General features: G+C 35.5%; 1 protein-coding gene across 5 annotated transcripts in view; it reads right to left on the bottom strand.

Annotated features, from left to right (window-relative positions):
• Window positions 1-15,569, bottom strand: part of MIGA1 (mitoguardin 1) — a 91,444-nt gene that overhangs the window by 60,388 nt on the left and 15,487 nt on the right. For all 5 annotated transcript variants that reach the window (XM_079902027.1, XM_079902028.1, XM_079902030.1 and 2 more), the window contains exons 3-5: window positions 4,406-4,583; window positions 2,814-2,950; window positions 891-1,017 (exon numbers count right to left, since the gene is read on the bottom strand). In XM_079902027.1, the coding sequence (XP_079758153.1) occupies window positions 891-1,017; window positions 2,814-2,950; window positions 4,406-4,583 (442 nt within the window). The remainder of the gene's footprint in view (window positions 1-890; window positions 1,018-2,813; window positions 2,951-4,405; window positions 4,584-15,569) is intronic.

Raw genomic sequence — 15,569 nt, 5'->3', positions numbered from 1 at the left:
TGCACTTCCCTTAAAAGGAATATAGCCTGAAATAGAGTACAGAAGAACAGGGGAATGGATTTGAAAATGCACTTGAATCTGATTTGGTGTTAAGGTCTCTGGTTCTCTTCCTGGGCTACAGTGAGACGTTCTAGACATGCTCATGTTTGAGCTGTAAACACATGCCTCTTTCTATCTAAAATCCTTTCTAGATATAGGAAGAATACAAATGATATCTAGATAAAAGACTACATAAAGTGGATTTTGATAGATTCATTAGATAAAAGTCAACAGATTAGGTTAGGTAAGTGTAATAGATTGAATAATAACCACCCGAAGATATCAGGCCCTAGTCTCTGGAACTTGTAAACGTTACCATATAAGAAAAAAGTGTCTTTGCAGATGTGATTAAATTAAGAATCTTAACATGGGGAGATTATCCTAAATTATCTGGTGGGCTCTAGAACCAATCACAACCATCCTTATAAAAGAGAGGCAGAGGGAGATTTGATACACACAGTGAAGAGGAAGGCAGATATTAGAGTCATGTGGCCACAAGCCTGAAGCCACCAGAAGCTGGAAGAGGCACGGAATGAATTCTCTTCCAAGCCTCCAGAGGGAGCATGGCCCAAATGCCACCTTGATTTCAGCCCAGTGATAATTAATGATTTCAGACTTCAGGGCTCCAGAACTCTGAAAGAATATATTTCTATTGTTTTAAACCACCAAGTTTGTGGTAATTTTAACAGTAGCCTCAGGAAGCTAACACAACATGTTATGTTATATAGACTAGAGTCAACAGATGAGAACATTTTAGAATTATAGTTGCTTCCCTTAGAACAATTCATCATTCTTCTGTTTCACATTAAATGTGAGTACAGTATCTTAAAACTTCATTATGTTATTCCTACCCATCAAGTATAGGTTCTCAGGAGTGGTCACAGGAATATTAACAAGTTTAATATCATCTTCATCTGCTTTGTCCCAGGAATTAGAATTGCCACAAGCACAGCTATGACAAGAATTGACACTCTGGACCTAAAATTAAAATGGACAGAAGTTACTTCAAAATCTCTTTTGTAATAGTATTTTGCGATCTTTTATATTTATAAATTATTTATGTAAATCTTAATCCTGGTATAACAACCCATGGAATTTCTACCTGAAGAAATAAATCTGATTATATTCAGTCAAACTTAAGAGTCATAAGGCCCTAAGTATTCTGAACCCTTGTTTGCTCAAAAATATACAACTAGAACAATATTTTGAACATAAATCAGATATTTCCATCAAAAATCAAGCAGTTATTTTTATAGTTTACTGTCATTAAGTATTTATTTATCCACACCTACTTTGATTTGAGGTAGCTAGCTTATTTTCCTTTTAGAACTTATTACAATGCTGATTCTCTACTATGTAATAATGAAAATCGAAAAGCCTCTGTCATCTTCCCTTCTCTAGCAAGGTCCGCTGAGCCAATCATTTCAGCCACCTCTATGCAAATGACTCCCAAATCTTGAACTTCAATTCTGTCCTCTTTTGAGAAATCTAAGCCCACACTTCCACCTGCCTATTTGGTGACTCCACTTGGCTCTTCTGTTGGCATCTCAAAATGACTATATCAAAAAAGAGCTCTGCATCTTCCCACAACAAAAACTCTTCCTCCTCCCAAGTTCACTCACAGTACTTTTATCTCCATAATTCCTCAAACAACTTCTCTTCCCACACCCCTCATATCCAGTTACCAAGTTTTGTGGACCCTGTTCCCTCCTCTTCCACTCCTGTTGTCATGACCCTCACTGAGGCACTCATTAAGAGGCAGAAATCTGGGTTCACAGCCCTGGCAGTGGAATGACTAGGTCAGCTAAGGCACATCTAGTAAAGTGATTCTAAAGACTTCTTACTTATACTATTACCATAAAACTCCTTTTCTCTAGTCAAGAACAGCTTCAACTTTCAGTTGAGAAAATTCAACACAGAGGTACCCCAGATTATAGAATGGGCATATACTTCATCATCCAGCTCAGTTTCACAAACGAATTGAGAGTCTGCATGCCTTTGATCTAGATGTTCCTACCACAGAATAGCCTTTAAAAATTTGGTATATTTTTAGGCATTTAAGAATGGGGCAGCTGTATATTCCAACAAAATACAGAAGCAAGGTATGGAACAGATTATGATATTCTATAAAGTATTTTTTTATTTTTTAAACTATTTTTTTAATGAATATATATGATGGTAGGAGGCATATTCTCCCTGGAAGTATATACATAAGAAATTGTCAGTGTCCGTCTCTAAGGAGGGGAATTGAGAGGATCAGGAGCACATTTTCACTGTTTGCTTTTTGCCTCTTCTTTACTTAGTAGGAAGTGCGTATCCTACCTAATTTTTAAAACTACATTAGATTTAAACAAATATTAACTTCATTTTTCACCTGTCAATCAATACTATATTAATGCTGTCAAGAAAGAGGTGAAGAACTCCACCCTTGGCAGGTTCATCAAGTGATTTTTGTGACCTAGTACCATGTTTGCTGCATCTTCTAGCTTTCTGCAGAGCATCTAGCTTTGAAACAACACTTCCATACCAACATCATCCTCAGAGGACCCCATGGGACCACATCACTTAACTCAAAACAACCTGGAACCAAGTTGGCTGAATATTTAGCAAAAGGATAATTTTACTTGCCTGAAGAAAACAGGATCAACCAGATTTCTTAAGCTTCTTTCCATACTAAGAGCTATCTATAACTGTATGACATTTAAACCAATAGATAACAATAGATATATAAATAGTTAAAAGAAAAAACTAATAAAAATTTTTTCTTTACTTACAGAGGCCAAACTCTGTGCAGAACCTGAGTATTTACTGAAGAGTCCTCCATTGGCATAATTATAAGACTGAGATCCTTTGTCTTTGGCAGAACTTAAAGATAGTGTCAAATTCTGTCTGCTACTGGAACAACTTGAACCTACCAAACAAACGTATTAATATTAAAGTATCAATAACTCCAATGATAAATTTCAGGTAAAATTTTAAAGTTTATATATTCATTCAGAGGGCTCATTTTAAAACACATTTCCCTCAATTGTGTAAATTATTAAATGTATACCATTATTAAAATCTACATCTCTATATAATATTTTTAATACTGCTAAAATCTGCTTCTGAAATGAAGATTAAAACATTCATCAATTACTCAAGGTGGTATTTGAATGGTCTACTGTAATCAGCATAAAAATACTGGCAACTATGAACCTTCAAATTATAAATTTAACAAAATATAAGCACTTCTTTCCTGAATTACCTCTAAACTTTATCCTTATCACATTATATTGTAATCAGCCTTTTTATACATCTGTCTCCCCTAACCATCTACCCATTCATCTAGGGCAGACACTGTGCCTTAGTTTATCTTAATGCAGCAGTTAAGACACTCCTCAATTCAAATGCTTGCACTTATTAGTTATATGAACTTGAGCAAGTCACTCAACTTTTCCATATCTCAATTTTCTTTAGGTATAAAATGGGAACAACAAATAGGATTATAGTCCTAATTCATAGGATTGTTATAAAGGTTAAATTAACACAGTGAATATATAGAATGTAGCACTGCACCCGAGGTCTAATAAAACATCAGTAAGTGAGAGGCATCATTATTGTAATGTTCACTACACTTGGCACAAAATAGTCATTCATTAATTATTTGTTAGGCCAACAAATCACAAAATCATATGATAAATCAAATAATAAATTTAAAATAATTTAAAATTAAAAAATAAATGCAGCATGCTGAAGAAATTATTTCTATTGATACAATTTGATAATATGTATCAAATCTCTAACAAAAACTATAGATGCTTTAAAGGCCAGCAATTCTACTTCTAGAACTTTATAAACTTAGGAAATAAACCAGACAAGTATACGCAAAGCAAGAAAAACAACCTAATGAGAACAACACGGAACTGGTTAAATAATTAGAGTACATTTGTACACTAAATACATATTAAAAATGATAGCACAGAGATATATTTATTGACATTTAAAGACATTCTTATATAATGTTAAATATTTTAAAGGCAGGTTACAAAAGGTATGAATTTTACTTAAAATGCATAAATTATTTACTTGTATATAATATAAAATTTTATGTCTCAATATGACATTTAAGTGCAAATATAAATGGATAGATATATACCAAAGTATTAGCAGTATTTATTTCTGGGTAGCAGAATTTCAAGTGATTTTAATTTTTTCTGTTTGCTTGTCTGTATTTTCTAATCTTTCTAAAATTAATCTGTATTACTTGTGAGTTAAATATTAAGCAAGGAAATTCTGGAAATTAAAACACTGAAATCACTGCACTCCAGTAATGATTTACATATAAAATTTCCTTTGCAGACTTAATTCAGCTATTTCTACATACCTTTGTCTGATGCTGCTCTTTTAGTGTATTCAAGTATGAGATGCTCTGGTTCCCATGGTAATATTTTTCCTTTCTTCTTTCCACGTCTTCTTTTAAAGTGACGGGCCAGAAAAATTACAGATACAACACTCACTGCAGTTACCACAAATAACTTTTTAGCTACTGGCGAAAATCTGATCTGGAAAAGATGCAATTAGATTGAAAAAAAGTCTTATTTGTTTGTTTAAAATCGACATAAGGACTAAAATTATTCTTAAGCTAATCTAGTTCTAAGTACTACCAAGATAATATTATTTTACTCTTTCAATGACAACTAGCCCAATTTGAATTTTAAAGACAAACCCAAAAAATGCAGTAATTTATTATCCACTGCTCTGCAGTTCTCAGATAAATAATAATGCCCAAAAAGTTACCAGGAGCACAAAATAATTCAATCCCATTAATATCTGTTGAACAACTAATGATTAATTCATGCAACTCAATCTTCTATCTGAATCACAGCAAGATTTTTAATTGCAGGAATGATTAAATCAGACTTTTAAAATGAACCAATTTTTTAAAACTATCTGGAAATGTGGGCAAACATAAATTAACTCAATTTATAAATATCATTTAAATAAGCCCTTTTATTCATGAATTAATCAACAAATATTTACTCAGCATCTTACAATATACCAGGACTGTGCTATGAAAATGAAAATGAAAATCTTAGTGTAATTCTATTCAATAAGCATATGTCTTTCATTTATCAAGAAGCACCAGGTATACAGAGGATACAGATCTTGCTTCCCTAAAGAGTGTACTAATAGTAAAGACAAATATACAAATAATGTATTACAAATAATTACAGTATAGTGTGATAAATACAGTAATGTAAGTATGTACTAAGTACTAACATAAGAGCAAGAGGTAATTAACTTTGTCTTGAGGGACAAACACTATTAATCACCTAAAATGCAAAAGAACTTTAAAATAAAGCTATAGGCTTGGGGATGTAGAAAGCTAGAAAGAGTGTCACTTCCAACCTTCCAAAAACAAAAAAGTCAAATGACAAATTCTCAATTTTTTTGAACCCATCAGAATGCAGAAGTTGGAGGGTAATCAACTGGCCCCAAAACTAAGAAGACACAGGTTTTCACCCGGAGAGATAAGACATGAACACTGACATGCAGGAAGAAGGCATATCAGGATATCAGTAAGAAGAGTTCAGCTAGCATGGTTGGTAAATTGGTGGAGACTGAGAGTGTACTGGTGAAAGACGGTGAATCACCCTTCCCAGGGGGGCAGGTGTGGTGCAAATATAAGGGTAATTCACACTTTTTGGACGTTTTTATCTTCCTGAATCCCACCAAGCACACACAGAAAAGACGGCAAGAGTCCTAAGAAAGTCTTCCTAATGGTGAACTGTGGAAGGGAAACAGGAATTTTTGTTGAGGGACATGAACTGCATCAGTACCCTTCTCTTTTGTCTCCCAAAAGGAACAAAAGCCTTAAACTGTGGGATGCAGTTTTAACTTTAGAGGGAAATTTATATCATTAAATGTTTATATTAAGAAAAAATGAAAGGTGTTGAATCCATAATCTGAGCTTTGACCTTAGAAAAAGAAAACCAAATCCAATCTAAAGCAAGCAGAAAATTAGGAAGTAATGAAGACGACACAGAAATTAATGAAATGGAAAACCAACTCAATAAAATCAAGAGTTGTTTGGGTTTTTTAATTTTTAATTTTTTATTGTTTTGGCTGCGCTGCGCAGCTTGCAGAATCTTAGTTCCCTGACCAGGGATCAAACCCAGGCCCTGGACAGTGGAAGCTGAGTCCCAACCACGGGACCGCCAGGGAATTCCTGGTTTTGTTTTGTTTTGTTTAATTTATTTTATTTGTTTATTCTTGGCTGTGTTGGGTCTTCGTTGCTGTGCATGGGCTTTCTCTAGTTGCGGCGAGCAGGGGCTACTCTGCCTTGCGGTGCACGAGCTTCTCATTGCAGTGGCTTCTCTTGTTGTGGAGCATGGGCTCTAGGCACACGGGCTTCAGCAGTTGTGGCACGTGGGCTCAATAGTTGTGGCTCGCGGGCTCTAGAGCGCAGGCTCAGTAGTTGTGGCGCAAGGGCTTAGTTGCTCTGCGGCATGTGGGACCTTCCCAGACCAGGGCTTGAACCCGTGTCCCCTGCATTGGCAGGCGGATTTTTAACCACTGTGCCAACAGGGAAGCCCCTAGGTTTTTTTTTAAATAAATAAAACTGATAAACCTCTACTCAGTCTGATCAAAAAGAAAGGGAGAAAGAAAAGATACATATTACCAAAATCAGAAATGAAAGAAGGGCCACCACTACAGACCTCACAGATATGAAAAGGATAAAAAAAATGATTACTATGAACATCTCTATGCCCATAAATTCAACAACTTAGATAAAACTGACTAATTCCTTAAAAGAGAAAACCCATCAAATTTACTAAGGAAGGCGCTTCCCTGGTGGCACAGTGGTAGGAATCTGCCTGCCAATGCAGGGGACAAGGGTTCAATCCCTGCTCCGGGAAGATCCCATATGCTGCGGAGCAACTAAGCCCATGCCACAACTACTGAGCCTGTGCTCTAGAGCCCGCGAGCCACAACTACTGAGCCCATGTGCCACAACTACTGAAGCCCATGCGCCTAGAGCCTGTGCTCTGCAACAAGGGAAGCCACCGCAATGAGAAGCCCGTGCACCGCAACGAAGAGTAGCCCCCACTCGCCACAACTAGAGAAAGCCTGCGCGCAGCAACGAAGACCCAATGCAGCCAAAAATAAATAAATTTGGAAAAAAAAATTTACTCAAGAAGAAATAGATAGCATGAATATTTACATACCTACTAAAGAAGCTGAATATGTAGTTAAAATCTTCTAACAAAGCAAATTATAAGCCAAATTCTACCAAATATTCAAGGAAGAAATATCAAATCCTACAGAGGGAACAATTCCCAATCTTTTTACAAACCCAGCATTACTATTAACATCAAAACCAAAGACATTACAAAAACAAACCTACAGACCAACATTGATAGATGCAGAAATCCTTCATAAAATATTAACAAATCAAATCCAGCAATATATAAAAAGAATAATATATATGACAAAATGGTGTCTATTCCAGGAATTCAAATCTGGTTCAACATTCAAAAACTAATTAATATACTTCAACATAATAACAAACTAAGGAAGAAAAGCCATAATATCTCAATATATTAAAAAAGAAGTATCAATATGAACTCATGTTTTGCTTTTTCTTTTTAATATATACAGATAGACAAATTCAGAAATACAGTTGTGTATAAATACACTGATCAGTATGCATTCACACACATCCTAGTTCTGTCTCCTAAGAGGGACTAGAAATTGCAACATCCCAGTAGCAACACACACACCTTGCATCCAGATCTTAGTTTCTAATTGCCAGAGACTAAAGAGAACTAAATATGGAGACTAAGGAGAGCCAAAGCTCCCCGGAAAAGTGGGTAATTCCAGGACTGAGGCAGAGAAAATACAAAATGAACCTGGAGAGGGGAAAAAAAAAAAAGAAGAGGGCATGTCAGGCATGTCAAAAGACACAGGAGGGCTTCACTGGTGGCGCAGTGGTTGAGAGTCCGCCTGCTGATGCAGGGGACATGGGTTCGTGCCCCGGTCCGGGAAGACCCCACATGCCGCGGAGCGGCTGCGCCAGTGAGCCATGGCCGCCGAGCCTGCACGTCCGGAGCCTGTGCTCCGCAATGGGAGAGGCCACAACAGTGAGAGGCCCACGTACCGCAAAAAAAAAAAAAAAGACACAGGAGCCAACCTGAAAGAGCTTCCAAAGCCAAATATGGAACAATTTGAGCAACAAAATAAATAATAGTATTAGATTACAAACCAAAGAACAAAATAAATACCCAAACTGATATAAATCAATAATTGAATAAATTAATAAAAGGGGAAGAAGGGACAACTCTCCTTTATAGAATAATTTTAAATAATGAGTGTAGAAGAAATGAAGGAAATAGAAAATCACCAATAAACGCTATGGTAATAACTGCTTACGGCAAGATTCACTACTAAGTGCTAAAATTAGGGGACAGGGACTTCCCTGGTAGGGCAGTATTTAAGAATCTGCCTGCCAATGCAGGGGACAAGGGTTCAATCCCCGGTCCAGAAAGATCCCTGGACATGCCACGGAGCAACTAAGCCCATGCACCACAACTACTGAGCCTGCATGCAACAAGTACTGAGGTGCACGTGCCACAACTACTGAAGCCCACGGGCCTAGAGCCCAAGCTCTGAAACAAGAGAAGCCACCGCAATGAGAAGTCTGTGCACCGCAGTGAAGAGTAGCCCCTGCTCGCCGCAACTAGAGAAAGCCCGCACACAGCCAATGAAGACCCAACGCAGCCAGAAATAAATAAATAAATAAAATTTATTATAAATAAATAAAATTAGGGGACAAAAGTTTAAGGAGAAACAATATATTTGTATAGTCTCAAAGCACCCACCTCCAAATTTATTTACAAAGAGAAAACACAGCAGAAAAACTTTAATCAAGTGATCAAAGTTAACATCACCTGTAAAAGACATATACATATCATCATGTATCCCCTGATATAACGCACTGTGGTTTTGTGTCAAAAATGAATAATCTCAATGCAATCCTGAGAAAACATCAGACAAATTCAATTGAGGGACAGTCTATAAAATGCCTAATTTGTACTCTTCAAAAGTGTCAAGCATAAAAGGCAAGGAAAGATCGAAGGACCTGTCACAGGTTGAAGAAGACTAAGGAGACTTAACAACTAAAAGCAATGTGGAAAAAGCAATGAAATTTAAGTAATTACATAAAAGAAAAAAATTGGGTTGGCCAAAAAGTTCGTTCGGTTTCCCCATAAGATTGCTCTAGTAGCACCTATCCCTTTAACTTCATGTGAAACAATTTTGTTAGACTGAATTGTGACAGATGCCAATCAACGTTATACCACACAGGAAATAGCCGACATACACAAAATATCCAAATCAAATGCTGAAAATCATTTGCACCAGCTTGGTTATGTTAATCACTTTGATGTTTGGGTTCCACATAAGTTAAGCGGAAAAAAACCTTCTTGACTGTATTTCCGCATGCGAATTTCTACTTAAAAATAACAAAAACGTTCCGTTTTTAAAACAAATTGTGATGGGTGATGAAAAGTGGACACTGTACAATAACGTGGAATGGAAGAGATCGTGGGGCAAGAGAAGTAAAACACCACCAACCACACCAAAGACCGGTCTTCATCCAAAGAAGGTGATGCTGTGTATATGGTGGGATTGGAAGGGGGTTCTCTATTATGAGCTCCTTCCGGAAAACCAAACGATTAATTCCAACAAGTACTGCTCCCAGTTAGACCAACTGAAAGCAGCACTCAACGAAAAGCATCCAGAATTAGTCAACAGAAAACACAAAATCTTCCATCAGGATAACGCAAGACCACATGTTTCTTTCATGACCATGCAAAAGGTGTTACAGCTTGGCAGGAAGTTCTGATTCATCCACTGTATTCACTAGACATTGCACCTTCAGATTTCCATTTATTTTGGTCTTTACAAAATTCTCTAATGAAAAAATTTCACTTCCCTAGAAGACTGTAAAAGGCACCTGGAACAGTTCTTTGCTCAATAAGATAAAAACTTTTGGCAAGATGGAATCATGAAGTTGCCTGAAAAATGGCAGAAGGTAGTGGATCAAAACAGTGAATATGTTGTTCAATAAAGTTCATGGTGAAAATGAAAAATGTGTCTTTTATTTTTACTTAAAAACCAAAGGAACTTTTTGGTCAACCCAATAAATAAAGTCTACAGTTTTTAGTTAAGAATATTATGCCAATGTTAATTTCTTAGTTTTAGTAATTATACTAGAGTTATGATAGATGTATACATTAAGGAAAATTGGGTGAAAAGTATATGGAAATTCTCTGTACAATCTTTACAACTTTGATAAGTAAAATTCTTTCTAAAATAAAAGAGATAAAGCTCTGACAGACCTTGTCAAGAGGATGAAAAAACATGCTACAGACTGGGAGAAAATATTGATATTTGTAAACCACCTATCTGACAAAGGACTTGTTTACAGAATTCATAAAGAACTCTTGAAATTCCACAGTAAGAAAACAATCCAATTAGAAAACAGGCGAAGGACATGAAGAGACATTTCATTTCACAGAAGATGATACACAGATGACATAGACACACACACACATACACACACACACACACACACACACACACACACATACACAAAACGATGTTCAACATAATCAATAGAGAAATGTTAATTAAATCTACTGTGACATATGACACACCTATTAGAACAGCTAAAAAAAATTATTTTAGTGACAATATCAAATGCTGGTGAGGATATGAAGACTACTTCTCATATATAGTTGTTGGAAATTTAAAATGGGACAACCATTCTGGAAAATAATTTGGCAATTTCTTTAAAAACTAAACATCCACTTACCATATGACCCAGTAATCACATTCCTGAGCATATATCCCAGAAAAATAAAAACTTATGCCCACACCAAACCTGTACACAAATGTTCACAGCAGCTTTATTTATAATAATCAAAACTGGAAACAGCCAAAATGTCCCTCAATAAATGAATGTTAACAAACTGGTACATCCATATACAGACTACGGAATACCACAATAAAAAGGAACAAATTATTGAACCTCTCTGTACTATTTTTGCAACCTCCTGTGAATCTATAAGTACTTAAAGTTTTTAGAAAATAAAGCTGTATCAACACAGCTGCTAATCCCAGTTAATTCAAACCAATGAAATTTTGGAAGAATTTTATGATTGGGTTGTTTTCCTTTGCACAACTATTCAATTAAACTGAACTGGGAATTCCCTGGCAGTCCAGTGGTTAAGACTCTGTGATTTCACTGCCGAGGGCCTGGGTTCGATCCCTGGTTGGGGAACTAAGATCCCACAGGCCGTGCGGTGCAGCCAAAAAATAATAAATAAATAAAAATCTTTAAAGAACTGAATTGACCCATGGTGCACAGTTTGTTGTCTTTAAATATCATTTTACACTAAAGGGTTTCTTGGAGAAGTGGCTGATTCCAGATATGGGGCATGAAAAGTATGAGAGGAGCCTGTAACATCTTCTCATACCAGATAGCAAGGAGGCTGTCAACAGAGTTGTATCTAAAGCGCAAACAGGCCAACTTGAATAGGCTCTCACTGGCCAAAATGAGTTCATTTGAGCATAAATAAGGATAAATAAAGTAATGGTTTAATATATCATATATAATTAAATCTGTGAGATCAAAATGATCTTTTTTTAAACCCTCCTTGATCAGCTCTGACGAATACTAAAGAACCATCTCATTATTTTACAATCTGGTCAATAAAAAGGAAAGAAGCAATTATTCTGCCATTTCTATGCAAACTGCACCAAGGTACCCAAGTAGTGACAGAAAGTTTCTCTTCATTGATATATTTTAGCTAATAAATTAAGAAGGAAATATAGAATGATGTCACCATATTACAACCTCTTGAATTAGCAGATCCAATAATAATTATTAAAGACTGCCAACATCACAAAAAGACTCAACCAGATATTATGTACTTCCTATAACTTAGCTTTAGCAACAAACTGAATCTAACTGATACTCCAATCTAACTCAATTCATAGAAAAATACAGTGGAGAGAATATAATCAGGATTATCCTGTCACAATAAAGAACATGGTTTCTTCCACAGAGAAAATAAAAGCAAAGCAAAAAACAAAACAAAAAAAAAACGGTATGGGGGAAACTACAGATTAAAAGAGATCTAAGAGTTGACAGATACCTCAATTCCATCACACAAAACAAAAACAAACAAAAAATACTCATAGGACAACAGGAGAAATTAAACACTGACTGGATACTAGTAATATTAAGGAATTACTATTGTATGGAAGGATGTAATGTTATTGTGGTGGCTCTACTTTTAAGAGGTGAGATATAAAATGAAACAGTTACAGATGAAATAATATGATGTATCGATTTGCCTCAAAAGAATCCAGTGAGGGATGGAGGAGGAAACGGATACGAAAACAGAGGAAACAAGACAGCCCATGCAAACTCTACGCAATACTCTGTAATGACTTGTATAGAAAAGAATGTAAAGAAGAGTGGATATATGTATAGGTATAACTGATTCACTTGGCTGTATACCTGAAACTAATGCAACATTGTAAATCAACTATACTCCAATAAAAATTTAAAAAAAGAAAAAAAGAAAAATAAGATTGCCCATGCATTGCTATCTGTTGAGGCTAAGTGTCAGGTATATGGGGGTTCATTAAACTATTCAATTTTGTATATGCTTAAAATTTTCTATAATAAAACTATTTGTAAAAATAAAAATTGAATTAACATAAACTTTAAACTATAATGTAACAGTAGAATAAAAACAATTATTCATTACCATTTAAAACCACATGATCATCTGTGTAGAAAAACCCTATGAAACTTACAAAAAGCTACCAGAACTAATAACTGAGTTTAATAAAGCTATAAAATATAATATCAATATACAAAAGCCTATTTTCATATACTAGTAATAAATAACTGGAAATTGAAATTTTAAAAATACCATTTACAGTAGCATCATAAAATATGAAATACTTAAGGATAAATCCGACAAAAGATGTGAAAGGCATGTATCCTGAAAACTAGCAAACACTGCTGAGGTTCAAGAAAGAAAACCTAAATATATGGAAAGACATAACACATTTACAGGTTGAAAGACTCAAAGATGTCAACTGTCCCCAAATTGATCTATAGATTCAATACAATCCCAGTGACAATCCTAGCAAGATTTTTTTTTTTTTTGGTAAAAACTGATACTTGATTTTTAAATTTCATATAGAGGGAATTCCCTGGTTGTCCAATGGTTAGGATTCTGTGCTTTCACTGCTGAGGGCACAGGTACAATCAATCCCTGGTCAGGGAACTAAGATCCTACAAGACGCACAGTGCAGCCAAAAAAATAAAATTCATATGGAAATGAAAAGGATCAAGAATAGTCCAAACAATTTTGAAAAAGAAAAACAAAGTTGGAAGACTAACCTTACTTGATTTTGAGGCTTACTATAAAGCTACAATAAACAAAACACTGTCGTGTTGACACAAAGAGACAAACAGATCAATGCAACGAGAGAGAGTACAGAAATAGACCCACACATATACAGAAGATTGATTTTTGGCAAAGGTACAAAAACGCAGTCCAGTGGAAAAAGAATAGTCTTTTCAACACCTAGTGCCAGGGTGGGAGGGAGGCTCAAGAGGGAGGGGATGTGGGGATGTATGTATACGTATAGCTGATTCACTTTGTTATACAGCAGAAACTAACACAACAATGTAAAGCAATTATACTCAAAGATATTAAAAAAAATAAAAACTAGTGCTGGAAAAAACTGAGTATCCATATGCAATAAAATGGAATTTCAATCTGTTTCACACCATACACAACAAATAACTAATGGATCACAGACTTAAACACAAAACCTAAAACTATAAGGGTTCCAGAAAAAGCATAGGAGAAAATCTTTGTGATCTCTGATTAGACAAATATTTCTTTGAGATGACACCAAAAACCTGACTCAGTTTTTAAAAAAAGTTGACAAACTGGACTTCAGAATTTAAAACTTCTGTTCTTTAAAAGGCACTGTTATTTGTTGGAAGATTTTTAATCACAGTCTCAATTTCAGTGCTTGTGATTGGTCTGTTCATATTTTCTATTTCTTCCTGGTTCAGTCTTGGGAGGTTGTGCATTTCTAAGAATTTGTCCATTTCTTCCAGGTTGTCCATTTTATTGGCATAGAGTTCCTTGTAGTAATCTCTCATGATCTTTTGTATTTCTGCAGTGTCAGTGGTTACTTCTCCTTTTTCATTTCTAATTCTATTGATTTGAGTCTTCTCCCTTTTTTTCTTGATGAGTCTGGCTAATGGTTTATCAATTTTGTTTATCTTCTCAAAGAACCAGCTTTTAGTTTTATTGATCTTTGCTATCATTTCCTTCATTTCTTTTTCATTTACTTCTGATCTGATCTTTATGATTTCTTTCCTTCTGCTAACTTTGGGGTGTTTTTATTCTTCTTTCTCTAATTGCTTTAGGTGCAAGGTTAGGTTGTTTATTTGAGATGTTTCCTGTTTCTTAAGGTAGGATTGTATTGCTATAAACTTCCCTCTTACAACTGCTTTTGCTATATCCCCTAAGTTTTGGGTCGTCGTGTCTCCATTGTCATTTGTTTCTAGGTATTTTTTGATTCCCTCTTTGATTTCTTCAGTGATAACTTCGTTATTAGGTAGTGTATTGTTTAGCCTCCACGTGTTTGTATTTTTTACAGATCTTTTCCTGTAATTGATATCTAGTCTCATAGCGTTGTGGTCGGAAAAGATACTTGATACAATTTCAATTTTCTAAAATTTACCGAGGCTTGGCTTCACAAGTGAATTCTATCAAACATTTAGAGAAGAGCTAACACCTATCCTTCTCAAACTCTTCCAAAATATAGCAGAGGGAGGAACACTCCCAAACTCATTCTATGAGGCCACCATCACCCTGATACCAAAACCAGACAAAGATGTCACAAAGAAAGAAAACTACAGGCCAATATCACTGATGAACACAGATGCAAAAATCCTCAACAAAATACTAGCAAACAGAATCCAACAGCACATTAAAAGGATCATACACCATGATCAAGTGGGGTTTATTCCAGGAATGCAAGGATTCTTCAATATACACAAATCAACGTGATATACCACATTAACAAATTGAAGGAGAAAAACCATATGGTCATCTCAATAGATGCAGAGAAAGCTTTCGACAAAATTCAACACCCATTTATGATAAAAACCCTGCAGAAAGTAGGCATAGGGGGAACTTTCCTCAACATAATAAAGGTCATATATGACAACCCCACAGCCAACATCATCCTCAATGGTGAAAAACTGAAACCATTTCCACTAAGATCAGGAACAAGACAAGGTTGCCCACGCTCACCACTCTTACTGAACATAGTTTTGGAAGTTTTAGCCACAGCAATCAGAGAAGAAAAAGAAATAAAAGGAATCCAAATCAGAAAAGAAGAAGTAAAGCTGTCACTGTTTGCAGATGACATGA

This window comes from Stenella coeruleoalba (assembly GCF_951394435.1).
Source record: "Stenella coeruleoalba genome assembly, chromosome: 1".
Classification (NCBI taxonomy): Eukaryota; Metazoa; Chordata; class Mammalia; order Artiodactyla; family Delphinidae; genus Stenella; species Stenella coeruleoalba.
This window is presented reverse-complemented; position numbering and strand designations above follow the sequence as displayed.